This window comes from Heloderma suspectum, chromosome 5, assembly GCF_057233095.1.
Source record: "Heloderma suspectum isolate Gila_16-S chromosome 5, 16-S_ref, whole genome shotgun sequence".
Classification (NCBI taxonomy): Eukaryota; Metazoa; Chordata; class Lepidosauria; order Squamata; family Helodermatidae; genus Heloderma; species Heloderma suspectum.
The window spans coordinates 5,049,613-5,076,269 of NC_139462.1; the positions used below are offsets into that span (position 1 = coordinate 5,049,613).

Here is a 26,657-nt window from a genome sequence, read left to right on the forward strand (position 1 = left end):
TTTTGTGGTTAAAAACATCCTGACTCTGCAACATCTGTTTCTCTTGCCCACTGTGCTGACTGGGCACAGGCCTGGAAGTCACACCCATGCATTTTGGGGCTCAGCCCCAGTTCCAATACTTTGCTAGTTGGGGGTGGGGGCGTTCTTGGCATGCCCTGAAGCAGCCCCTGCCAATTTTTTTCAAGCCACACTAGCGTGCTTCCCAGGGACAACATGAGAGCCTGGCAGGGGCTTCTCTCTGACTTCACACTGGGCTTTGGAGGCTTCCAAGTCATACCTCCAAAGCTAAGCATGACTATTGGGGTGGATCCTTGCTCTTCTCCCATGCCTAGAAATTTGGAGAAGGGAGGCTCATCCCTGACCTCAAGTTGGACTTCAGAAGTTTTGGACTCACCGGAAAGCATCCAGGAAGACTAAGTTCTAATGTTGCCTTCTCCATTCATGGGCAAGTGGAGTCAGGGTGCAAACTATGGGTAGATTCCAAGTGAAGTCCTACTTAGAGTAGACCCATTGAAATGAATGGATGACTTATTGACTACCTTAAGATTTAATCCACTGAAATGAATGGGATTACCTTAAGTCCCATTCATTTCAATGGGTCTGTTCTAAGCAGGACTTCAGTTGGATTCTACCCTCTATCAACAGGCTGGGAAGCCCCAGTCTGAGCACCTCATCCACCTGCCCCCATTTCTCTGCGGGACCCCATCAAGGTCTTCCGTCTCCCTCTGGGGGAGGCCATCTCCAAAGACAAGGCTGTGCTTTCACTGGGGGTCCAGTGCCTGGGCTTTGCTTTGGTCTGTGACCCCCACGTGAACCTCATGTTGGCTGAGAGCATCCTGTGGCTCCTCAACCCTCTTCCATTGCTCAGTTCAGGTGACATCCACCAGAATGCACATCTCCGTTGCACTATGGACGAGGGCTTGGGTACGAACCAGCTGGGTTGGGGAGATGCGCAGATAGGGGGGCACAGCCGGACCCTTTCATAGAGGGTGTGTTGTGCCTCCACAAAGGGGAAGCTCTTTGCTGTGGTGGTAGCCACACCCATGCCCCATTGGCTGCTTGCGCTGGCAGACAAGGCATGGCAGTGATACTGGTAGCATGGTAACCAATGTCAGCAAGGCTGTGACAGCAGCTCCTCCCCGGAGGCCTGGGTGGACATGATGGGCCCTCCTTTGGCCTCTGCTGTGTCTGTGGATCCCTTTTTGTCCCATGCTTCCAGAGCAGGACATCTATATACCTCACAGTGGTGAGAGCTTCACAATGCTATCCCTCTGTCCTCCATGCCCCAAAGTAGTTTTAATACTTTTATATTATGGTTAAAAATAGGGCTGTGCACCGCCTCGTGACAAAGCCTGAGTAACGAGGTGAAGCGGGCTTATTTGGAGCAAAATCCTCGTGATATGAGGTGGGTCAGAGCAGTACCGAGGCGCCCCGGCACGAAGTGCCCCCCCATGAAGCACCTCCTCTGCCTCGGATATTCGGAGCTCTACTTAATGCCTGAGTAGTTGAGGCGGCCTGTCTCCAAAATGTATCAACTTCTGAATGCTCACGCGGAGGGGTGTGAGGAGGAGGAGGAGGAGGAGGGAGGGAGGGAGAAGGCGAGAGGACATGGGAATGCGGGGGGAGGCGGGAAGGCGAGTGCAGGAGGAGGAGGGAGTGTGCTTTGGCGAATTGCAACTCTCAGCCAGAACTGATGACAGGAATCCCCAATCAGAGAGAGTGGTTGAGGAAGGCAGTATATTTACTTTGACGAAAGGCTGCATTCAGTTATTGTGCTAGCTGTGTCTTTGGGAGAGGGCTGGTGTGGCTGGATGATCATGTGTGCGTGCGCACGCACACTTGCATTCCTAGGAGTTGTTCCTTTAATTTATTCAATTTTGATCACCATTAGGCTTTCCTCAACATTTAAATGAAAAGGAAACAGCTTGGTTGTACTGGGATCCTTCCCTCACTGCTTGATCATCCATTCCCTTTGGGATGGTGTCCTTTGCAGCACCTCTTCCAGCCGCCTCCTCATATTTCTTTCTGCCTCTGACTCGTTTGTTATTTGTATTTGATTAGATTCATCTCTCCTTTCCATAATTTTGCAAACTAACATAGCTTTTCCTTGCTTGTTGCTGCTATGCTCCCCACTCCCCCGCCATTCCTGTGTTTGTTTATCTCGATTTAGGACTCTGGAAAAGGCTGCGTTTGTTGTTTAAGGTCGACCCTCACTTCTGCTTTCTCCATTCTATTTCCTTGTCATTTTTGTTAGTCAACTCTGTCTCTTTTAGATTTTTAAAAACCCAGTCTTATTTTGATTTTTAATAGCAAACATTGACTTCCGGGCATGCCCCACCCCTGCTTTTTAAGTCATATTCAAGCATTTAGTTTTTTCTTGCTTTCTAAATTCTTAAAGAAAGCCGTATTATAGCAGCCTGTGTGTGTAGTGTTTGGTTCCCCCCCCCCCATGCTGAAGTGAACCATCTGTGTCTTCTCTGTGTTGATTATCCCAAAACAGAAATTAAAGACGTGTTCTTTTAATTACTGTTTGATTTGGCTCTTATTGCCTACGCTGTTGTCCTGTATTTCTTGAAGTTACCCTGCCTTCCATAAAAGAACATGAAATATAAAACAATAAATTAAAGACTCCCGTCATTTGCTTAGGTAGTTCTGCTTTTCTTTAGCTCTTGTGTGACTGTGTCCATGTGTGTGTGTGTGCTAGGTTGTTGTTCCACCAACACTGTACATCCAGATTTCAAGACAGTGTGGTAAAAGCATGAGACACATAGTATTTATATTACTTACCTTCTTATTCCAATAACAGTCCACTGTGTGGCAAAGCAATCCAGCGCAATATGAGGCATCTTCAGGGTGTTGGCCAGGGCAGAGGTGGGCGAGGTGCTGCTGTCACTAGCAGCACCGTGAGGCCAGCTGCCTGTCCCCTCGTCCAGGTAGTGCGTCCCGGCGCAGTAGGGCAGCAGAGCGCGGAGGCCAGTTGCAGGTCTCGGGGGTCCCTGCTGGAGGAGGCTGGCGTGGGCAGGTGCAGCAGTCGCACTCTTGCCCAAGGCAGAGCAGCGTCTCCTTCTGCAGGGGAAGAGGGGAGCCCGCTGATGGACGTCAGGTCAGAGGGGTCTGATGTCCTCAGCGTGGTGGAGGGTGAGGAGGAGCAGATCCTCCAGGGTGTGGAGGAGAACGAGCAGCAGGCAGAGGCTCAGTCTCCACCACCCGACCCCTCTTCCATTGTTCCCCTGCTCCGGTGGTGACTCACAGACTCAAAGCAGGCAGTTTGTGTCTCCTCCTCCCACAGACATCAGGGCAGCATTGTGTGGGGCCACTTTCAGGTGGGGGCGGATCCCAGCACTGCCGTGTGCCGCCACTGCAAGGCGCCTCTGAGCAGGGGAAACAGCCAGGGCACTCCAGCCCAAGCAGCCGGCTCCTGCACTGAAGGAGGCAGCACCAGTCTTGCTTGGGGAAGAGCTCCCCACGTCCCAGCAGGCGGGCAGCAGGGGCAAGCAGAAGGCCGGTGGTGCCTCTGGAATGCCTGCATGCTCTCCATCCTTGCCCCCAAGAGGCTTAGGCAGCCACCATGGAGGAGATGGGGTGGGGGAAGTATGTGTCAGGAGCGCCCTAGCGGCCTCTTTCAGTCTACTCCAATAGCCAACTCAAGAGACAGACAAAAGGATTCTTTTCAAGGCTTTAATCCTTTTACAACTTAATGACTCTTTCAGATGCTAATCACCAGCGACTAAGCAAGGAACAGCACTGGGGAAAGATAGCAGAGTAGCCTATGCTCCAGGTTAGGCAGTTGGTCCCCGTTTGAAGGAGAATCACGGGAGCTTATCCCGTGATATCACCCTGAACTTATGGGCTAGGGAGAGATCCTCCCTCTTTCCCTTGGGTCCTTGGGATGCGACCGTTGCTTGCGCGCCAAACGAGTGCTACGCCTCCTTTCCGCGCCCTCCATCGCTTGTTGCTCCCTGCGTCTGTGCTGAGCATCCAGCAAGCCCCCCTCGAGCGCTCTCTCACTGCCAGGGTCACTATCTCTCTCAGGAATGCTGGCAGGAGGAATCTCTGCCAGCTGCTGTGCTTGTGAGAGATGAGCGAGCTCCTCTCCCATGGATTGCTGTTCCTCCTCAGAATCAGAACTGCTCTGGGGCTCTATCAGCTCAGTTTCCACCCTGACAGTATGGGTCCACCAGGTGGAAGTTTCCAGAATTCAAAAATCAGTGGCCCTTCTGGGCTAGGCACTGACCGTGTTCATTCAAGATATATTCAAAATACTCATTTGGTGTGTGCTAGAAATAAACAAAAGCAGATTTTAAAAAACCCTCTTCCAGCCTGCCTGGTAATGTGTGTATTCAGCCATAGAGAGCCTGAGCCGGTGATCCTTCTGAATAAGTGTTGTTTTGCACTTCAAAGAAACCTGCAGCAGAGATCAGGGATAGTGACCTCTGCTTGAACACTCTTTCCCTTCTGAGTTTGGTCTGAGTTTCTGGGAATATCAAATTCACACAAGTCAGTGGGCCAAAGTGCCTGGAATGTGGCAAGTGGGATGCCCTCGAGAGGGGCTGGGAGGGGCCCAGGTGTCATGCACATCCGTGGAAACAGGGAGAAGTTATAGCTCTTTGTTTGGGAGTTTTGGTGGAAAAAATCAAATTTCACCTGCTCCTAGCACACAAGCCAGTCGGCCAAACTGCCTGGGCTTTGCTAGGTGAGATGCTCTTGAGGGGGGCTGGGAGGGGCCCAGGTTTCACATGCGTGCATGGAAACAGGGAGAAATCACAGCTCTTTGCTTTGGGAGTTTCCCTGGAAAAATAAAATTTCACCTGTGCCCAGCACAAAAATCACTGTGCCAAACTGTCTGAAATTTTGCAGGTGGCCCCCCTCCAGGGAGGTCAAGAGGTCTCCCAATTTCATGCTTGTATCATAAAAACTAAAGAAATTATGACCATTTGTGTTTTCCTATGCAAATCAATGGGAAAACGCCAAAAGTGGGTGATCTGGATATCCGAATCTTGCTTTGGATTTGGATCTGAGTCGAAGCGGAGGGGGTCCGAATCGGTCCGAGGTGGATAGGGGTCACTTCAAAGGATCTGAAGTGGATCAAGGGGTCCATGCACAGCCCTAGTTAAAAAGTATCTTTTATATTGCGTTTTATCATGTTGTATTTCATGGTTTTAACTGTTGTGAACTGTCCAGAGACCTTCGGCTACTGGGTAGTGTGTGTGTATGTGTGTGTGTGTGTGTGTGTATAATATATAATATAATATAATTAATTATAATTATAATTAATATAATTATATAATTATAATTAATATAATTATATTATATTATAATATAATATAATATAATATATATATGTATATATATATACATGGTATATATATATGCCATGTAAAGAAGGACTTCCTTTTATCTCTCCTGAATCTCCCACCATTCAGCTTCATGACGCCCAGCCCTTGGACCTTCCATATATATATGGAAGGTCCAGGGGCTGGGCGTCATGAAGCTGAATGGTGGGAGATTCAGGAGAGATAAAAGGAAGTCCTTCTTTACATGGCACAGAGTTAAACTCTGGAATTCGCTACCTCAGGATGCAGTGGTGGCTGCCAATTTGGATGGCTTTGACAGGGGGTGAGACAAATTCATGGAGGAGAAGGCTCTCAATGGCTACTTACCATGATGGCTGTAAACCACCTCCAGTATCAGACACAGTATGCCTCCGTGCACCGGTTGCTAGCTGTCTTGCCACCTGGGAAACCTCCAAACGGACATGGCCACTCTGCTCGCTCCCGGATATAAACACCATTCACACACACATGCACTCACCATTCGCACACAATACATGCACACGTGCACGCGCGCACGCAGCATCCCTGCAAAAGTTGGGCACCTGCAAACCCTCTCCATTCTCTCTCTCATCCACCCAGGCGTTCAGACACACACATCATGGTGTGCTGGGGGTGAGGAAGTTTAGCCCCCCCCCCAATCCAGTGCACCACATTGGGGACAAAGATCATGCTGGGCACAGGGATGGGGTGGGGTCAAGTCCTGCTGGAATGCTGTGGAACAAATTGGGGAGTCTCACAGACCACATCAGGACAGGTTCCCCCTCCCTGATGTGTAGCTTTGTAGGGAACAAGGGTGCAATGTGGTGGGCTTGAAGGTTCAGCTGAGGAGTGCTGTGGGTCTCCCCTTCTGCCCTGGAATCCCGTAGTCCTTCCCCAGAGGTGTGAGAGCTGGGTTGGGTTCTTCTGCAGTAAGAGAAACATCCCTGCTATAAATGTTCAGATAAAAGGGTCATGAACATACTCAGAGGTTTGCCGCAAAAGGCAGCTGTGGACAATGCTGATTGGCTAGTGCCCATGTTATCACTGAGACACATTCCCACAATTCCTAGAACAGTTGTGAAAATGTTTCTATTTTTTAAACAAATCAGTGTGTTTGAAAAGGGAGAGATGTATAAATGAATAACCACATGAGGGAGTGTAGTGTTGGGAGGATGAGCTGCAATCTAGGAGCTGTTCCAACCTCATCTCAGCCTCAAACTGTCTCCGTGACTGCAAAGGCAGGAGACAGCCGGGCTCAGGAAGCCAGTGCAGAGCCCGCGATGGCTTTTCCTTTACTGCCCCTGGGGGTGCCCTCTGCTGCTTTGTCTGAGGTGGGGAGCCAACCCTGCAGCTGCCTCAGCGCAGCCCCCCCTCACGTGGCATCACAATCCCCCCCCCCCGGCTACAGGTGTGCTGGTGATTGTGAGCGCTGGCTGGCCAGGGGAGCAGGCAGCCAATCGGCAAGCCCTTGAGACACGGGGCTCCTGAAGGCGCCATGTTGAGAGGACAGAGGAAGTGAGCGGGGCAGCTGGAGGAAGTGGCAAGAGGCAATGGGAGACACAGGCAAGACGTAGCGCAGGATCCAAGGGAAACGGACCTGGAGGGAGAGCCAGGGAGGCATTCGAGTGGTAGCCGGGGCTCCTAAGGGGAGTCACAAGCTGCAGGTACGGTCCGTGGCCATCCAGTCTGCCCCCTGTGCTGCAGTGGGCCACCCTCGGTGGGATAGGCGGACGTAGGCTATCCCTGAAGATTTAAACTCAGCCTCCCAGTTTTGGGGCTCAAATAATTTCCTTCTAGCCTTAAATGGTGTTAGGAACTGCTCTTATTCAACTTTCTCTAGTATCTTTCTTAAAATACTTCTAGACAACTTAGTATATTAGAATCTCAAAGTGGTTCACATTAATGGACAACATTTATTTATTTACTCACTTACTTGCAATATTTATATACCGCTCCACATCAAAGATTTCGGAGCAGTGAACACCAAAGATAAAAGAACAAAACACCATGTTAAAACAGTCAAAACATTTTAAAAAAGACATAACAATATAACAGCCCAGATAAAATAATGAATAATTAAAACATCAAAAACATTTTAAAACATCACAGCACAATAACAGCAGAGGAGTATCGGAAGCTCTCACAGGTCAAAGAAAGCTTGTGTGAATCAGGTGTGTTTCAAGAGGGATTTAAAACTTGCCACTGCTTCTGCACTGCTGGCCGGGGAATGCTGGGAGTTGCAGGCCTTTTTTCTGTCTAAACATGCATGGGATTGAACCCTAAGTAAGGCTGCAACCCTGTATGTATTTCCCTGGGTGTAAGCCCCATTAAGTTTAAGCTTACTGGGGCTTACTTCTGAGTAGACATTCATAGGAATGCACTGTAAGAATTCATGATGGACAAAAACAGAAGCATGATTACTCCCAAGTAAACTATCACAGTGGAAAGAGATCTGGCTGAAAGGGGGAGGTAAGAACATGGCCTTGGGGGCTTGTGGAACTCATTAAAAAGATACTCTTTCAGTTCAGGCTGCCACGCCAATGACTTGCCAAGGGGCAGTAGGCTTTGCCCTTTTATGAAGCCAGTGCCCTGAGGCCAAAAACAGGACTGATCACTTGTCGGTTTTTCATCCCCTGCAGTTAGTTATCACTGACAGAATTCCTGCATGGAAGTCTTGGTCCCTCACACAGTCTCCTTTGGCCTTACTCTCAGGGGGTGCAGGAAAAGGAGGCCTTTTTTGGTTTTATTTTATTATTTATTTATTTATTTATTTCTATACCGCCCAATAGCTAAAGCACTCTGGGCGGTTCACAAAAATTAAATTGGACAAATTCCTGGAGGAGGAGAAGGCCATCAGTGGCTACTAGTCCTGATGGCTCTATGCCACCTTCAGTATCAGAGGCAGGATGCCTGTGTACACCAGTTCCTGGGGAACACGGGTGGGAAGGTGCTGTTGCGCTCGTGTCCTGCTTGAGGTTTTCCCGTGGGCAGCTCATTGGCCACTGTGTGAACAGAAGGCTGGATTAGAGGGCCCCTTGGCCTGACCCAGCAGGGCTCTCCTGAAGTTCTTATGAGCAGCAGCAGCGGCACCAGGGCCGCGTACCACTTGGCAGCTCCCAAGTGGTACACACCTCCCCCTCCGCTGCATTTACGGGGTCTGTGTGGCCCATGACTCTTCTTGGGAGGGAGGAAGAGATGCAGAAGGCTGCCACTTGCTCTGCTTCCCCCTTCATCAGAAGGAAAAGTCAGGCACACCGACTTCCTTTGCCTTGGGCAATGAACGCAGGGAAAAAAGTCACCCGCAGAGGGTTGCAGGGGGTGTGGCCCTTCTGCCGTTCTTCTGTGCTGGCCCTGACCCATCACCTGAATCACATGGTCCACCTTGCCTCCTGAGGGCTGCCCCCGAGTGGCTGTTGCTTAGCAACCATCCAGCTTTTGTGCTTCCTACTACCTGTTGGGTCTTGGGTACGGCGCCAAAATGCCAGAATAGCCAAAAAGACGGAGGCCAGGTGGCAGTGCATTTGTCCCTTGCTATGTCATCTCCACAAGTATTTCTTTTTTCTTAGCCTTCAAGCCATGGCCCCCAAGAACAAGCCTCCCCCCAAAGCTCCTGCAGCTGACAAGAAAAAGGGTGTGCCTGGAGAGAAACCTAATAAAGGTAAAGCGGAGCCTGCACCCGCACCAGAGCCGCCTGGTTTCCTATTCTCAGAGAAACTGAAGAAACGTTTCCCCCCAAAGGTCATCTGGACAGTTCTTGCGGTCTTTGGAAGCATCTCCTTGGTTGCCATGATTATGATGATTTCATTACGTAAGTTCAGCTCTAGCTGCTGTGGCCCTCTCCCCACCAGCAGCTGTTGAATAAGCCGTGCTGCCTGTTTTCTCCTGCCATACGCTCGGGTGTTAACAGTGTTAATCAAACTCCTCGGCCTTTGACTGGGGGATGGGGTGGCACTCACCGCCCCCCCCATCCCCGATGCATGGGCCAGCCGTGGCCCTGCTGGCCAAGTATTTGGCAGGCATGAGAAAGGGCCCTATGCATGTCCCAGTGGCCCCTCCCACCTCATGTGGTGGAGCTCCACATACGTGCATCACTAGGTGCCTGAGGCTAGGGCTTGCTGGCACTTTTTGGTTGGCACATCACCCCACCTCATATTTCCTCGTTCTCTTGGACCTTAGCTGCAGTCCTCACGGTCACTGGGGGAAAATGGGTTTTCCAAGTGGCAATGACCTGGTTTGCACAACACCGGGCTGGTGCAGCTGCCATTTTGTATCTGTAACCTCCAGTCAGGGTGATCGGGGGTTGCTCTGTGTTACGTGAACCCAGCCATCATGGTTTGTTCAAGGGTTGAACAACCCTCACAGAATGGTTGATTAGTAGTAGGGTTATACAAGGGTGGCTTAACCCTCAAATAACCCACGATGGCCAGGTTTGCATGACATAGCACAACCCCTGATTGTCAGGAGCGCCCTGGCGGCCTCTTTCAGTAGACTCCAATAGACAACTCAAGACACAGACGGAAGGTTTCTTTTCAAGGCTTTAATCCCTTTACAGCTTAATGACTCTTTCAGATGCTAATCACCAGCGACTAAGCAAGGAACAGCAGAGTGGCCTATGTGCGGAGTAGGCAGTTGATCCCTGTTTGAAGGAGAGTCACTTGAAGACCCTGAACTTATGGGCTAGGGAGAGATCCTCCCTCTTTTCCTTGGGTCCACGGGAGGCGGCCATTGCTTGCATGCCAAACAGGCGCTACGCCTCCTTTCCGCGCCCTCCATTGCTCGTCGCTCCCTGCATCTGCGCCGAGCATCCAGCAAGCCCCCCTCCAGCGCTCTCTTGCTGCCAGGGTCACTATCTCTCTCAGGAATGCCGGAAGGAGGAATCTCTGCCAGCTGCCGTGCCTGTGAGGGATGAGCTGGCTCCTCTCCCACAGATTGCTGATCCTCCTCAGAATCAGAACTGCTCTGGGGTTCTATTGGCTCAGTTTCCACCCTGACACTGATTGGGGGTTGCATATTCAAATTGGTGGTCACACACACCTGGCACACACTGCGGGTCAACATAGGCTAAGCAAGCTATGATGACCTGGTCACACCCTGCGAACCAGCACAGTGTATTGTTCTCTGTTGAAATGCAAAGTATTTTGTGGCGGCTGAGTCTTGAATGGACAATTAAGATGCATTCGCTGAACAAATGACCTGCTCCTGGTGGAGAACTACCCCCCCATTCCCCCTGCTCCACCCTGACCCCAAATCATTTGGTGGTTTCCTGCCACATCCATGTTTTTTCCCCCATTCGAAAAGCTTGAAATGCCTCTCCGAGGGTGGTAAGAGCTTTGAGCTAAAATATGCTGGTCTTTTTGGCCCCGCGCCTTTGTCTTTGGCTCCACCCTCTTTTACCTTTGGCCTGACCTTCCACAGGCATGTGGCCCCCAAGAGGCCACCACACTGGGCACCGCCCTTTAAGAAGGATGCAGACAAGCTGGAGAGGGTTCAGAGGAGGGCAACAGAGATGATCAGGGGACTGGAAACAAAGCCCTGTGAGGAGAGACTGAAAGAACTGGGCATGTTCAGCCTTGAGAAGAGAAGACTGAGGGGAGATAGGATAGTGCTCTTCAAGTACTTGAAAGGTTGTCACAGAGAGGAAGGCCAGGATCTCTTCTCGCTCATCCCAGAGTGCAGGACACGGAATCATGGGCTCAAGTTCCAGGAAGCCAGATTCCAGCTGAACATCAGGAAAAACTTCCTGACTGTTAGAGCAATACGACAATGGAACCAATTACCTGCGGAGGTGATGGGCTCTCCCACACTGGAGGCATTCAAGATGAGGCTGGACAGCCATCTGTCAGGGATGCTGTGACTTGGACTCCTGCATTGAGCAGGGGGTTGGACTCGATGGCCTTGTAGGCCCCTTCCAACCCTACTATTCTGTGATTCTATGATTCTAAGAGCTTCTCCAGAATTGAATCCGGCCCTCAGGCTGAAAGGGTTCAACACCCCTGGAGTCTTGGGGCTGCTGGCATCGGGGGGAGGACCTGCAGTTCAGTGGCACAGGACCTACATAGGTTTTGCTTATAACTGTTGTATTTATTCTATTTTATGTATTATCTTGTTTTTGTGAACCGCTCTGGAAGCGCCACTGAAGAGTGGTCTATAAATCTTTTAAACAAATAAGATACTGATTTCGCTTCTCAGCCCCTCCAGTTAGAAGGGTCCCAGGCAGTAGTGTTGGTACAGGCTCCTGCTTTGGACCCTGAAGAGCCGGTAAGAGTAGGCACTCCAGGGCTAGACAGACCAATGTTCAAACTTGGGCTAAGGCAGCTTCATACCTTTGTAAGTCCTTAGTTCCTTAGGGATAAATTCCCATCAGCTTAAAACCATGCTGCTGGAAGTCCTAGCAACCATCCTGTCTTAATTACTTTAGATTACAAGTTGGCCTCGGATCCAAAGAACCCTCTTGAAGAACCACTGCAAAAACTACAGAGCACAATGTCCGATTCACTCAGGAATCCTAGGCTCAATTACGCAAATGGTAAGTGAAAGGGCAACTTTTGGATTTAGAAGCTGAGCCCTCTTAGAATCAAAGAGGACAGAAGGAAACTGAGAGAACCTCTTGAAGGCCCAGCAGATCAGACTTTGACATGGCATCTTGGTTAGGATTTGAGGGAACTATATCACTTCTCCATTCCCCACAGTGCCTAGCACAATAGTAAAAACAAGAAGAATAGGATACTTTTATCTCCCTCCCCTCTGCAAGAAATGGAGCATCCATTCCCCAAAGCATCTCTGAGCCTTCTTGTTCCCATCCATCAAAATAGTTGCAGAACATGACTCTTTTATAAGTCCTAACACTGGCTCCTTGCTGTGCTCAGCTTCAAGGTTCTAGTCCTCACTGCCTTTCTGTTCTGAGTCTTGGCAAATGCAGGTAACCAGCCTCTTTGGATGGCGACCTTTTTCTTTAGCTCTCTCTATATGATGGATGTTGCTTGACAGAAGCAGGATTAGGTTGTCCAGAAAGAGATATTGTACCAGTGATCCTGAGGCATCAAGATAGAACCAGTGCAGCAGGATCGGTTTAGATCTGTAAGTTGGCCTGACTGCCAAAGACAGAGACAAAACCCAGCAGTCACATGAAGTGATCACATTTTGAGAGGAATCAAAACACGATTTGAAAGAGGCACTTGGGAGGGAACGATCCCTGGGGTGAGCACCTGAGATTATGCAGTCCAATTACTTGGGGTGGCAAATGGCCACAGCTCTGACCCCAACAGTTGCTTGGCTACAGGCCATTTCTTAAAATACACAGTTCTGAAGCAAATGCCGTTTTCCCTCTTGGTATATTCCTAGATTTTCCAGTGGAGAACGTTAATATTTAGAAATTTGAATGAAAGAGTAAGCAGAGTCTGTGTCCCCAAGCACACAACTGGAGACACGCAACATGAAACAGAGCACATAGCCATCATGATTGGTAGCCCCACATATAGCCTTCTCTTCCATGAATGTGTCTAAGTCCCCTTTAGAGCTATTTCAGTTAATGGTCATTGGTGCATGATCCAGTGAGAGATTTCCTGGGCAAGCCCCATTCAAGTGAATGGTGGAAGCACAGGAGCACGACTTTGGCCCCCCTCTCAAGCGTTTTGCAATGGGGCTTGCACAGGAGACCTCCCTGCTGAATCGTGCCCTCAGTCCCATCAATGCAAGGTGAGAGAAGGCCCAGTCCCTTAGTGTCCATGGATTGGAACCCACCTCCCACTTAGAGATCTAAACTGTAGACAGGGCAGGTGGTATGCTGGGCACCTGCTGAGGGCCTGCACCCCAGTAGGGGCCCACTGACAAGGGCCCCTAAGAGTTGCCCCTCCTTTTCACCCCTGCAACCTGCTTGTTCACTTGCCTCTCACTGTGGCCCAGACAATAGTGGTGCTGAGGAGGAAATGGCAGAAATGCCACTGCCAACTTGCACCACCAAGAACAGCTGGTGACAATGGTGGTGAGAAGGGGGCCCCTTGAAGTGGCTTGCCCGCGGACCCTCCAACACTGCCTGTAGAGATGCTGGGGAAGGAGCGGACCCCTGGGAAATGGCCGTGCTAGCGGCTTTCTCTAACACCAGTGTTAGAAGGGCAACACTGGGTGTGCGTTTCCAGGGAATGGTACCAAAAACAGGAACAGTTGGACCATAGGTATTCATCTGGGAGAAAAAAGGAATCAAAGCCTGTAAGACATCCCATACTTACTTTCCTTTGAACCGAATTGGACTTAGGTCTGAGTACATATCTAAAAGATTGTGTTGTAAACATTTAAAACATCAAGAGAAGTGGATATTGAAAGCAGTGGTGGGGAAGCTCCTGCACATGGGCCTAATTCGGCCCATGAGGTCCTCCAGTACCTTGAAACCTAATTCAGCCCATCAGGGCCTCCACTACCTTGATACCTAATTCATCCCATCGTTCAATGCCTAATTCGGCCCATGAGGTCCTTCAGTACCTTGATACCTAATTCAGCCCATGAGGTCCTCCACTACCTTGATACCTAATTCAGCCCATCGTTCAATGGCTAATTCGGCCCATGAGGTCCTCCAGTACCTTGATACCTAATTCGGGCCATCATTCAATGCCTAATTAGGCCCATGAAGTCCTCCAGTACCTTGATACCTAATTCAGCCCATGAGGTCCTCCACTACCTTGATACCTAATTCGGCCCATCGTTCAATGCCTAATTCACCCCATGAGGACCCCAGTACCTTGATACCTAATTTGGCCCATCGTTCAATGCCTATTTCGGCCCATGAGGTCATCCAGTACCTTGATACCTAATTCGGCCGATCGCTCAATGCCTAATTAGGCCCATGAAGTCCTCCAGTACCTTGATACCTAATTCAGCCCATGAGGTCATCCACTACCTTCATACCTAATTCGGCCCATCGTTCAATGCCTAATTCAGCCCATGAGGTCCCCCAGTACCTTGATACCTAATTTGGCCCATCGTTCAATGCCTAATTGGGCCCATGAGGTCCACCAGTACCTTGATACCTAATTCGGCCCATCGTTCAATGCCTAAATTGGCCCATGAGGTCCTCCAGTACCTTGATACCTAATTTGGCCCAACGTTGAATGCCTAATTTGGCCCATGAGGTCCACGAGTACCTTGATACCTAATTCGGCCCATCGTTCAATGACTAATTCGGCCCATGAAGACCTCCAGTATCTTGATACCTAATTCAACCTATCGTTCAATGCCTATTTCGGCCCATGAGGTCCTCCAGTACCTTGATACCTAATTTGGCCCATCATTCAATGCCTAATTTGGCCCATGAAGTCCTCCAGTCACTTGATACTTAATTTGGCCCAACGTTCAATGCCTAATTCGGCCCATGAGGTCCTCCAGTACATTGATACCTAACTCAGCACATCGTTCAATGCATAATTCAGCCCATGAGGTCCTCCAGTACCTTGATACCTAATTCAGCCCATGAGGTCCTCCACTACCTTGATACCTAATTCATCCCATCATTCAATGCCTAATTCAGCCCATGAGGTCCTCTAGTACGTGACACCTAATTCGGCCCATCGTTCAATGCCTAATTCGGCCCATGAGGTCCCCCAGTACATTGAGACCTAATTTGGCACATCGGTAAATGCCTAATTCAGCCCTTGAAGTCCTACAGTACCTTGATACATAATTTGGCCCATTGTTCAATGCCTAATTCGCCCCATGAGGTCCTCCAGTACCTTGATACCTAATTTGGCCCATTGTAGATTGCCTAATTTGGCCCATGAGGTCCTCCAATACCTTGATACCTAAATCGGCCCATGAGGTCTTCCAGTATCTTGATAACTATTTTGGCCCATCGTTCAATGACTAATTTGGCTCATGAGGTCCTCTAGTACCTTGATATCTTATTCGGCCCATCTTTCAATGCCTAATTCGGCCCATGAAGTCCTCCGGTACTTTGATACCTAATTCGGCCCATGACGTCCTCCAGTACTTTGATACCTAATTCGGCCCATTGTTCAATGCCTAATTCAGCCCATGAGGTCCTCCAGGAAATTGACACCTAATTCGGCCCATCGTTCAATGCGTAATTCAGCCCATGAGGTCCTCCAGTATCTTGATACCTAATTTGTCCCATCGTTCAATGCCTATTTCAGCCCAGGAGGTCCTCCAGTACCTAGATACCTAATTCGGCCCATTGTTCAATGCCTAATTCATCCCATGAGGTCCTCCAGTACCTCGATAACAAATTTGGCCCATTGTTCAATGCCTAATTCAGCCCATGAGGTCCTCCAGTACGTTGATACATAATCCAGCCCATCATTCAATTCCTAATTCGGCTCATGAGGTCCTCCAGCACCTTGATACCTAATTTGGCGCATCGTTCAATGCCGAAATTTGGCCAATGAGGTCCTCCAGTTCCTTGATAACTATTTTGGCCCATCGTTCAATGACTAATTCGGCTCATGAGGTCCTCTAGTACCTTGATATCTTATTCGGCCCATCGTTCAATGCCTAATTCGGCCCATGAGGTCCACGAGTACCTTGTTACCTAATTTGGCAAATTGATCAATGCCTACTTCGGCACATGAAGTCCTCCAGTATCTTGATACCTAATTCAACCCATCGTTCAATGCCTATTTCGGCCCATGAGGTCCTCCAGTACATTGATACCTAATTTGGCCCATCGTTCAAGGGCTTATTTGGCACATGAGGTCCACGAGTACCTTGATACCTAATTCGGCCCATCGTTCAATGCCTAATTCGTCCCATGAAGTCCTCCGGTATCTTGATACATAATTCAACCCATCGTTCAATGCCTATTTCGGCCCATGAGGTCCACGAGAACCTTGATACCTAATTCGGCCCATCGTTCAATGCCCAATTCGGCCCATGAAGTCCTCCAGTATCTTGAGACCTAATTCAACCCATTGTTCAATGCCTATTTCGGCCCATGAGGTCCTCCAGTACTTTGATATCTAATTTGGCCCTTCGTTCAATGCCTAATTCGGCCCATGAGGTCCTCCAGTACCTTGCTAAATAATTTGGCACATCGTACATTGCCTAATTCGGCCCATTAGGTCCTCCAGTACCTTGATACCTAATTCGGCCCATGAGGTCCTCCAGTACTTTGATATCTAATTCGGCCCATTGTTCAATGCCTCATTCAGCCCATGAGGTCCTCCAGTAAATTGACACCTAATTCGGCCCACCGTTCAATGTCTAATTCGGCCCAGGAGGTCCTCCAGTACCTTGATACCTAATTCGGCCAACCGTTCAATGCCTAATTCGGCCCATGAGGTCCACGAGTACCTTGATACCTAATTTGGCCCATGAGGTCTACGAGTACCTTGATACCTAACTCGGCCCATGAGGTCCACGAGTAACTTGATACCTAATTCAATCCATCATTCAATGCCTATTTCTGCCCATGAGGTTATACAGAACTTTGATAAGTAATTTGGCACATCGTTCAATGCCTAATTCAGCCCATGAAGTCCTCCAGTACCTTGATAGCTAATTTGGCCCATCTTTCAATGACTAATTTGGCCCATGAATTCCTCCAGTACCTTGATACGTAATTTGGCCCAACCTTCAATGCCTAATTCGGCTCATGATGTCCTCCGCTACTTGATACCTAATTCGGCCCATCGTTCAATGCCTAATTCGGCCCATGAAGTCCTCCAGTACATTGATAGCTAATTTGGCCCATCGTTCAAGGCCTAATTCGGACCATGAAGTCCTCCAATACCTTGATACCTAATTCGGCCCATAGTTCAATGCCTAATTCGTCCCATGAAGTCCTCCGGTATCTTGATACATAATTCAACCCATCGTTCAATGCCTATTTCGGCCCATGAGGTCCACGAGAACCTTGATACCTAATTCGGCCCATCGTTCAATGCCCAATTCGGCCCATGAAGTCCTCCAGTATCTTGAGACCTAATTCAACCCATTGTTCAATGCCTATTTCGGCCCATGAGGTCCTCCAGTACTTTGATATCTAATTTGGCCCTTCGTTCAATGCCTAATTCGGCCCATGAGGTCCTCCAGTACCTTGCTAAATAATTTGGCACATCGTACATTGCCTAATTCGGCCCATTAGGTCCTCCAGTAACTTGATACCTAATTCGGCCCATGAGGTCCTCCAGTACTTTGATATCTAATTCGGCCCATTGTTCAATGCCTCATTCAGCCCATGAGGTCCTCCAGTAAATTGACACCTAATTCGGCCCACCGTTCAATGTCTAATTCGGCCCATGAGGTACTCCAGTATCTTGATACCTAATTTAGCCCATCGTTCAATGCCTATTTCGGCCCAGGAGGTCCTCCAGTACCTTGATACCTAATTCGGCCAACCGTTCAATGCCTAATTCGGCCCATGAGGTCCACGAGTACCTTGATACCTAATTTGGCCCATGAGGTCCACGAGTACCTTGATACCTAACTCGGCCCATGAGGTCCACGAGTAACTTGATACCTAATTCAACCCATCATTCAATGCCTATTTCTGCCCATGAGGTTATACAGAACTTTGATAAGTAATTTGGCACATCGTTCAATGCCTAATTCGGCCCATGAAGTCCTCCAGTACCTTGATAGCTAATTTGGCCCATCTTTCAATGACTAATTTGGCCCATGAATTCCTCCAGTACCTTGATACGTAATTTGGCCCAACCTTCAATGCCTAATTCGGCTCATGATGTCCTCCGCTACTTGATACCTAATTCGGCCCATCGTTCAATGCCTAATTCGGCCCATGAAGTCCTCCAGTACCTTGATAGCTAATTTGGCCCATCTTTCAAGGCCTAATTCGGACCATGAAGTCCTCCAATACCTTGATACCTAATTTGGCCCATCGTTCAATGCCTAATTCGGCTCATTATGTCCTCCACTACTTGATACCTAATTCGGCCCATCGTTCAATGCCTAATTCGGCCCATGAGGTCCTCCAGTACATTGATACCTAATTCGGCACATCGGTCAATGCCTAATTCAGCCCTTGAAGTCCTACAGTACCTTGATACATAATTTGGTCCTTTGTTCAATGCCTAATTCGGCCCATGAGGTCCTCCAGTACCTTGATACCTAATTTAGCCCATTGTAGATTGCCGAATTTGGCCCATGAGGTCCTCCAGTACCTTGATACCTAATTCGGCCCATGCGGTCCTCCAGTACCTTGATAAATAATTTGGCCCATTGTTCAATGCCTAATTTGGCCCATGAGGTCCTCCACTACCTTGATAACTATTGTGGCCCATCGTTCAATGACTAATTCGGCTCATGAGGTCCTCTAGTACCTTGATAACTTATTTGGCCCATCGTTCAATGCCTAATTCGGCCCATGAGGTCCACGAGTACCTTGATAGCTAATTCGGCCAGTCGTTCAATGCCTATTTCTGGCCAAGAGGTCCTCCAGTACCTTGATACCTAATTCGGCCCATAAGGTCCTCCAGTACCTTGATACCTAATTCGGCACAGCGGTCAATGCCTAATTTAGCCCTTGAAGTCCTCCAGTACCTTAATACCTAATTTGGCCCATTGTTCAATGGCTAATTTGGCACATGAGGTCCACGAGTACCTTGATACCTAATTCGGCCCATTGTTCAATGCCTAATTTGGCCCATGAGGTCCTCCAGTACTTTGATACCTAATTCGGCACATCGGTCAATGCCTAATTTAGCCCTTGAAGTCCTCCAGTACCTTAATAACTAATTTGGCCCACCGTTCAATGGCTAATTCGGCCCATGAGTTCCTCCAGTACCTTGATATCTAATTCGGCCCATCTTCAATGGCTAATTCGGCCCATGAGGTCCTCCAGTACCTTGATACCTAATTTGGCCCATCGTTCAATGCCTATTTCGGCCCATGAGGTCCTCCAGTACCTCGATACCTAATTCGGCCCATTGTTCAATGCCTTATTCGGCCTATGAGGTCCTCCAGTACCTTGATAAATTTGGCCCATCGTTCAATGCCTAATTCGGCCCATGAGGTCCTCCAGTACCTTGATACCTAATTTGGCCCATCGTTCAATGCCTAATTTGGCCCATGAAGGCCTCCAGTACTTTGATACCAAATTCGGCCCATCGTTCAATGCCTAATTCGGCCCCTGAGGTCCTCCAGTACCTTGATACCTAATTTGGCCCATCGTTCAATGCCTAATTTGGCCCATGAAGGCCTCCAGTACTTTGATACCAAATTCGGCCCATCGTTCAATGCCTAATTCGGCCCCTGAGGTCCTCCAGTACCTTGATACATAATTCGGCCCATTGTTCAATGCCTTATTTGGCCTATGAGGTCCTCCAGTACCTTGATAAATTTGGCCCATCGTTCAATGCCTAATTCGGCCCATGAGGTCCTCCAGTTCCTTGATAACTATTTTGGCCCATCGTTCAATGACTAATTCGGCTCATGAGGTCCTCTAGTACCTTGATATCTTATTCGGCCCATCGTTCAATGCCTAATTCGGCCCATGAGGTCCACGAGTACCTTGTTACCTAATTTGGCAAATCGATCAATGCCTACTTCGGCACATGAAGTCATCCAGTATCTTGATACCTAATTCAACCCATCGTTCAATGCCTATTTCGGCCCATGAGGTCCTCCAGTACATTGATACCTAATTTGGCCCATCGTTCAAGGGCTTATTTGGCACATGAGGTCCACGAGTACCTTGATACCTAATTTGGCCCATCGTTCAATGCCTAATTCGTCCCATGAAGTCCTCCGGTATCTTGATACATAATTCAACCCATCGTTCAATGCCTATTTCGGCCCATGAGGTCCACGAGAACCTTGATACCTAATTCGGCCCATCGTTCAATGCCCAATTCGGCCCATGAAGTCCTCCAGTATCTTGAGACCTAATTCAACCCATTGTTCAATGCCTATTTCGGCCCATGAGGTCCTCCAGTACTTTGATATCTAATTTGGCCCTTCGTTCAATGCCTAATTCGGCCCATGAGGTCCTCCAGTACCTTGCTAAATAATTTGGCACATCGTACATTGCCTAATTCGGCCCATTAGGTCCTCCAGTACCTTGATACCTAATTCGGCCCATGAGGTCCTCCAGTACTTTGATATCTAATTCGGCCCATTGTTCAATGCCTCATTCAGCCCATGAGGTCCTCCAGTAAATTGACACCTAATTCGGCCCACCGTTCAATGTCTAATTCGGCCCATGAGGTACTCCAGTATCTTGATACCTAATTTAGCCCATCGTTCAATGCTTAGTTCGGCCCAGGAGGTCCTCCAGTACCTTGATACCTAATTCGGCCCACCGTTCAATGCCTAATTGGGCCCATGAGGTCCACGAGTACCTTGATACCTAATTTGGCCCATGAGGTCCACGAGTACCTTGATACCTAATTCGGCCCATGAGGTCCACGAGTAACTTGATACCTAATTCAACCCATCGTTCAATGCCTATTTCTGCCCATGAGGTTATACAGAACTTTGATAAGTAATTTGGCACATCGTTCAATGCCTTATTCGGCCCCTGAAGTCCTCCAGTACCTTGATACCTAATTTGGCCCATCTTTCAATGCCTAATTTGGCCCATGAAGGCCTCCAGTACTTTGATACCAAATTCGGCCCATCGTTCAATGCCTAATTCGGCCACTGAGGTCCTCCAGTACCTTGATACCTAATTTGGCCCATCGTTCAATGCCTAATTTGGCCCATGAAGGCCTCCAGTACTTTGATACCAAATTCGGCCCATCGTTCAATGCCTAATTCGGCCCCTGAGGTCCTCCAGTACCTTGATACATAATTCGGCCCATTGTTCAATGCCTTATTTGGCCTATGAGGTCCTCCAGTACCTTGATAAATTTGGCCCATCGTTCAATACCTAATTCGGCCCATGAGGTCCTCCAGTACCTTGATACCTAATTTGGCCCATCGTTCAATGCCTAATTTGGCCCATGAAGGCCTCCAGGAAATTGACACCTAAGTCGGCCCATCGTTCAATGCGTAATTCAGCCCATGAGGTCCTCCAGTATCTTGATACCTAATTTGTCCCATCGTTCAATGCCTATTTCAGCCCAGGAGGTCCTCCAGTACCTAGATACCTAATTCGGCCCATTGTTCATTGCCTAATTCATCCCATGAGGTCCTCCAGTACCTCGATAACAAATTTGGCCCATTGTTCAATGCCTAATTCAGCCCATGAGGTCCTCCAGTACGTTGATACATAATCCAGCCCATCATTCAATTCCTAATTTGGCTCATGAGGTCCTCCAGCACCTTGATACCTAATTTGGCGCATCGTTCAATGCCTAATTTGGCCCATGAGGTCCTCCAGTTCCTTGATAACTATTTTGGCCAATCGTTCAATGACTAATTCGGCTCATGAGGTCCTCTAGTACCTTGATATCTTATTCGGCCCATCGTTCAATGCCTAATTCGGCCCATGAGGTCCACGAGTACCTTGTTACCTAATTTGGCAAATCGATCAATGCCTACTTCGGCACATGAAGTCATCCAGTATCTTGATACCTAATTCAACCCATCGTTCAATGCCTATTTCGGCCCATGAGGTCCTCCAGTACATTGATACCTAATTTGGCCCATCGTTCAAGGGCTTATTTGGCACATGAGGTCCACGAGTACCTTGATACCTAATTTGGCCCATCGTTCAATGCCTAATTCGTCCCATGAAGTCCTCCGGTATCTTGATACATAATTCAACCCATCGTTCAATGCCTATTTCGGCCCATGAGGTCCACGAGAACCTTGATACCTAATTCGGCCCATCGTTCAATGCCCAATTCGGCCCATGAAGTCCTCCAGTATCTTGAGACCTAATTCAACCCATTGTTCAATGCCTATTTCGGCCCATGAGGTCCTCCAGTACTTTGATATCTAATTTGGCCCTTCGTTCAATGCCTAATTCGGCCCATGAGGTCCTCCAGTACCTTGCTAAATAATTTGGCCCATCGTTCAAGGGCTTATTTGGCACATGAGGTCCACGAGTACCTTGATACCTAATTTGGCCCATCGTTCAATGCCTAATTCGTCCCATGAAGTCCTCCGGTATCTTGATACATAATTCAACCCATCGTTCAATGCCTATTTCGGCCCATGAGGTCCACGAGAACCTTGATACCTAATTCGGCCCATCGTTCAATGCCCAATTCGGCCCATGAAGTCCTCCAGTATCTTGAGACCTAATTCAACCCATTGTTCAATGCCTATTTCGGCCCATGAGGTCCTCCAGTACTTTGATATCTAATTTGGCCCTTCGTTCAATGCCTAATTCGGCCCATGAGGTCCTCCAGTACCTTGCTAAATAATTTGGCACATCGTACATTGCCTAATTCGGCCCATTAGGTCCTCCAGTACCTTGATACCTAATTCGGCCCATGAGGTCCTCCAGTACTTTGATATCTAATTCGGCCCATTGTTCAATGCCTCATTCAGCCCATGAGGTCCTCCAGTAAATTGACACCTAATTCGGCCCACCGTTCAATGTCTAATTCGGCCCATGAGGTACTCCAGTATCTTGATACCTAATTTAGCCCATCGTTCAATGCTTATTTCGGCCCAGGAGGTCCTCCAGTACCTTGATACCTAATTCGGCCCACCGTTCAATGCCTAATTGGGCCCATGAGGTCCACGAGTACCTTGATACCTAATTTGGCCCATGAGGTCCACGAGTACCTTGATACCTAATTCGGCCCATGAGGTCCACGAGTAACTTGATACCTAATTCAACCCATCGTTCAATGCCTATTTCTGCCCATGAGGTTATACAGAACTTTGATAAGTAATTTGGCACATCGTTCAATGCCTTATTCGGCCCCTGAAGTCCTCCAGTACCTTGATACCTAATTTGGCCCATCTTTCAATGCCTAATTTGGCCCATGAAGGCCTCCAGTACTTTGATACCAAATTCGGCCCATCGTTCAATGCCTAATTCGGCCACTGAGGTCCTCCAGTACCTTGATACCTAATTTGGCCCATCGTTCAATGCCTAATTTGGCCCATGAAGGCCTCCAGTACTTTGATACCAAATTCGGCCCATCGTTCAATGCCTAATTCGGCCCCTGAGGTCCTCCAGTACCTTGATACATAATTCGGCCCATTGTTCAATGCCTTATTTGGCCTATGAGGTCCTCCAGTACCTTGATAAATTTGGCCCATCGTTCAATACCTAATTCGGCCCATGAGGTCCTCCAGTACCTTGATACCTAATTTGGCCCATCGTTCAATGCCTAATTTGGCCCATGAAGGCCTCCAGGAAATTGACACCTAAGTCGGCCCATCGTTCAATGCGTAATTCAGCCCATGAGGTCCTCCAGTATCTTGATACCTAATTTGTCCCATCGTTCAATGCCTATTTCAGCCCAGGAGGTCCTCCAGTACCTAGATACCTAATTCGGCCCATTGTTCATTGCCTAATTCATCCCATGAGGTCCTCCAGTACCTCGATAACAAATTTGGCCCATTGTTCAATGCCTAATTCAGCCCATGAGGTCCTCCAGTACGTTGATACATAATCCAGCCCATCATTCAATTCCTAATTTGGCTCATGAGGTCCTCCAGCACCTTGATACCTAATTTGGCGCATCGTTCAATGCCTAATTTGGCCCATGAGGTCCTCCAGTTCATTGATAACTATTTTGGCCAATCGTTCAATGACTAATTCGGCTCATGAGGTCCTCTAGTACCTTGATATCTTATTCGGCCCATCGTTCAATGCCTAATTCGGCCCATGAGGTCCACGAGTACCTTGTTACCTAATTTGGCAAATCGATCAATGCCTACTTCGGCACATGAAGTCATCCAGTATCTTGATACCTAATTCAACCCATCGTTCAATGCCTATTTCGGCCCATGAGGTCCTCCAGTACATTGATACCTAATTTGGCCCATCGTTCAAGGGCTTATTTGGCACATGAGGTCCACGAGTACCTTGATACCTAATTTGGCCCATCGTTCAATGCCTAATTCGTCCCATGAAGTCCTCCGGTATCTTGATACATAATTCAACCCATCGTTCAATGCCTATTTCGGCCCATGAGGTCCACGAGAACCTTGATACCTAATTCGGCCCATCGTTCAATGCCCAATTCGGCCCATGAAGTCCTCCAGTATCTTGAGACCTAATTCAACCCATTGTTCAATGCCTATTTCGGCCCATGAGGTCCTCCAGTACTTTGATATCTAATTTGGCCCTTCGTTCAATGCCTAATTCGGCCCATGAGGTCCTCCAGTACCTTGCTAAATAATTTGGCACATCGTACATTGCCTAATTCGGCCCATTAGGTCCTCCAGTACCTTGATACCTAATTCGGCCCATGAGGTCCTCCAGTACTTTGATATCTAATTCGGCCCATTGTTCAATGCCTCATTCAGCCCATGAGGTCCTCCAGTAAATTGACACCTAATTCGGCCCACCGTTCAATGTCTAATTCGGCCCATGAGGTACTCCAGTATCTTGATACCTAATTTAGCCCATCGTTCAATGCTTAGTTCGGCCCAGGAGGTCCTCCAGTACCTTGATACCTAATTCGGCCCACCGTTCAATGCCTAATTGGGCCCATGAGGTCCACGAGTACCTTGATACCTAATTTGGCCCATGAGGTCCACGAGTACCTTGATACCTAATTCGGCCCATGAGGTCCACGAGTAACTTGATACCTAATTCAACCCATCGTTCAATGCCTATTTCTGCCCATGAGGTTATACAGAACTTTGATAAGTAATTTGGCACATCGTTCAATGCCTTATTCGGCCCCTGAAGTCCTCCAGTACCTTGATACCTAATTTGGCCCATCTTTCAATGCCTAATTTGGCCCATGAAGGCCTCCAGTACTTTGATACCAAATTCGGCCCATCGTTCAATGCCTAATTCGGCCACTGAGGTCCTCCAGTACCTTGATACCTAATTTGGCCCATCGTTCAATGCCTAATTTGGCCCATGAAGGCCTCCAGTACTTTGATACCAAATTCGGCCCATCGTTCAATGCCTAATTCGGCCCCTGAGGTCCTCCAGTACCTTGATACATAATTCGGCCCATTGTTCAATGCCTTATTTGGCCTATGAGGTCCTCCAGTACCTTGATAAATTTGGCCCATCGTTCAATACCTAATTCGGCCCATGAGGTCCTCCAGTACCTTGATACCTAATTTGGCCCATCGTTCAATGCCTAATTTGGCCCATGAAGGCCTCCAGGAAATTGACACCTAAGTCGGCCCATCGTTCAATGCGTAATTCAGCCCATGAGGTCCTCCAGTATCTTGATACCTAATTTGTCCCATCGTTCAATGCCTATTTCAGCCCAGGAGGTCCTCCAGTACCTAGATACCTAATTCGGCCCATTGTTCATTGCCTAATTCATCCCATGAGGTCCTCCAGTACCTCGATAACAAATTTGGCCCATTGTTCAATGCCTAATTCAGCCCATGAGGTCCTCCAGTACGTTGATACATAATCCAGCCCATCATTCAATTCCTAATTTGGCTCATGAGGTCCTCCAGCACCTTGATACCTAATTTGGCGCATCGTTCAATGCCTAATTTGGCCCATGAGGTCCTCCAGTTCCTTGATAACTATTTTGGCCAATCGTTCAATGACTAATTCGGCTCATGAGGTCCTCTAGTACCTTGATATCTTATTCGGCCCATCGTTCAATGCCTAATTCGGCCCATGAGGTCCACGAGTACCTTGTTACCTAATTTGGCAAATCGATCAATGCCTACTTCGGCACATGAAGTCATCCAGTATCTTGATACCTAATTCAACCCATCGTTCAATGCCTATTTCGGCCCATGAGGTCCTCCAGTACATTGATACCTAATTTGGCCCATCGTTCAAGGGCTTATTTGGCACATGAGGTCCACGAGTACCTTGATACCTAATTTGGCCCATCGTTCAATGCCTAATTCGTCCCATGAAGTCCTCCGGTATCTTGATACATAATTCAACCCATCGTTCAATGCCTATTTCGGCCCATGAGGTCCACGAGAACCTTGATACCTAATTCGGCCCATCGTTCAATGCCCAATTCGGCCCATGAAGTCCTCCAGTATCTTGAGACCTAATTCAACCCATTGTTCAATGCCTATTTCGGCCCATGAGGTCCTCCAGTACTTTGATATCTAATTTGGCCCTTCGTTCAATGCCTAATTCGGCCCATGAGGTCCTCCAGTACCTTGCTAAATAATTTGGCACATCGTACATTGCCTAATTCGGCCCATTAGGTCCTCCAGTACCTTGATACCTAATTCGGCCCATGAGGTCCTCCAGTACTTTGATATCTAATTCGGCCCATTGTTCAATGCCTCATTCAGCCCATGAGGTCCTCCAGTAAATTGACACCTAATTCGGCCCACCGTTCAATGTCTAATTCGGCCCAT

At 48.4% G+C, this 26,657-nt stretch overlaps 1 protein-coding gene across 1 annotated transcript in view; it reads left to right on the forward strand.

The window, feature by feature from the left end:
- The window catches only part of AP5S1 (adaptor related protein complex 5 subunit sigma 1), a 34,891-nt gene extending 22,871 nt beyond the window's left edge, over positions 1–12,020 (forward strand). Inside the window, exons 2-3 of the mRNA XM_084855262.1 lie at positions 8,879–9,120; positions 11,731–12,020. Of these exons, the coding sequence (XP_084711388.1) occupies positions 8,879–9,120; positions 11,731–11,846 (358 nt within the window). The 3' untranslated portion in view covers positions 11,847–12,020. The remainder of the gene's footprint in view (positions 1–8,878; positions 9,121–11,730) is intronic.
- Positions 12,021–26,657: the final 14,637 nt, after the last annotated feature.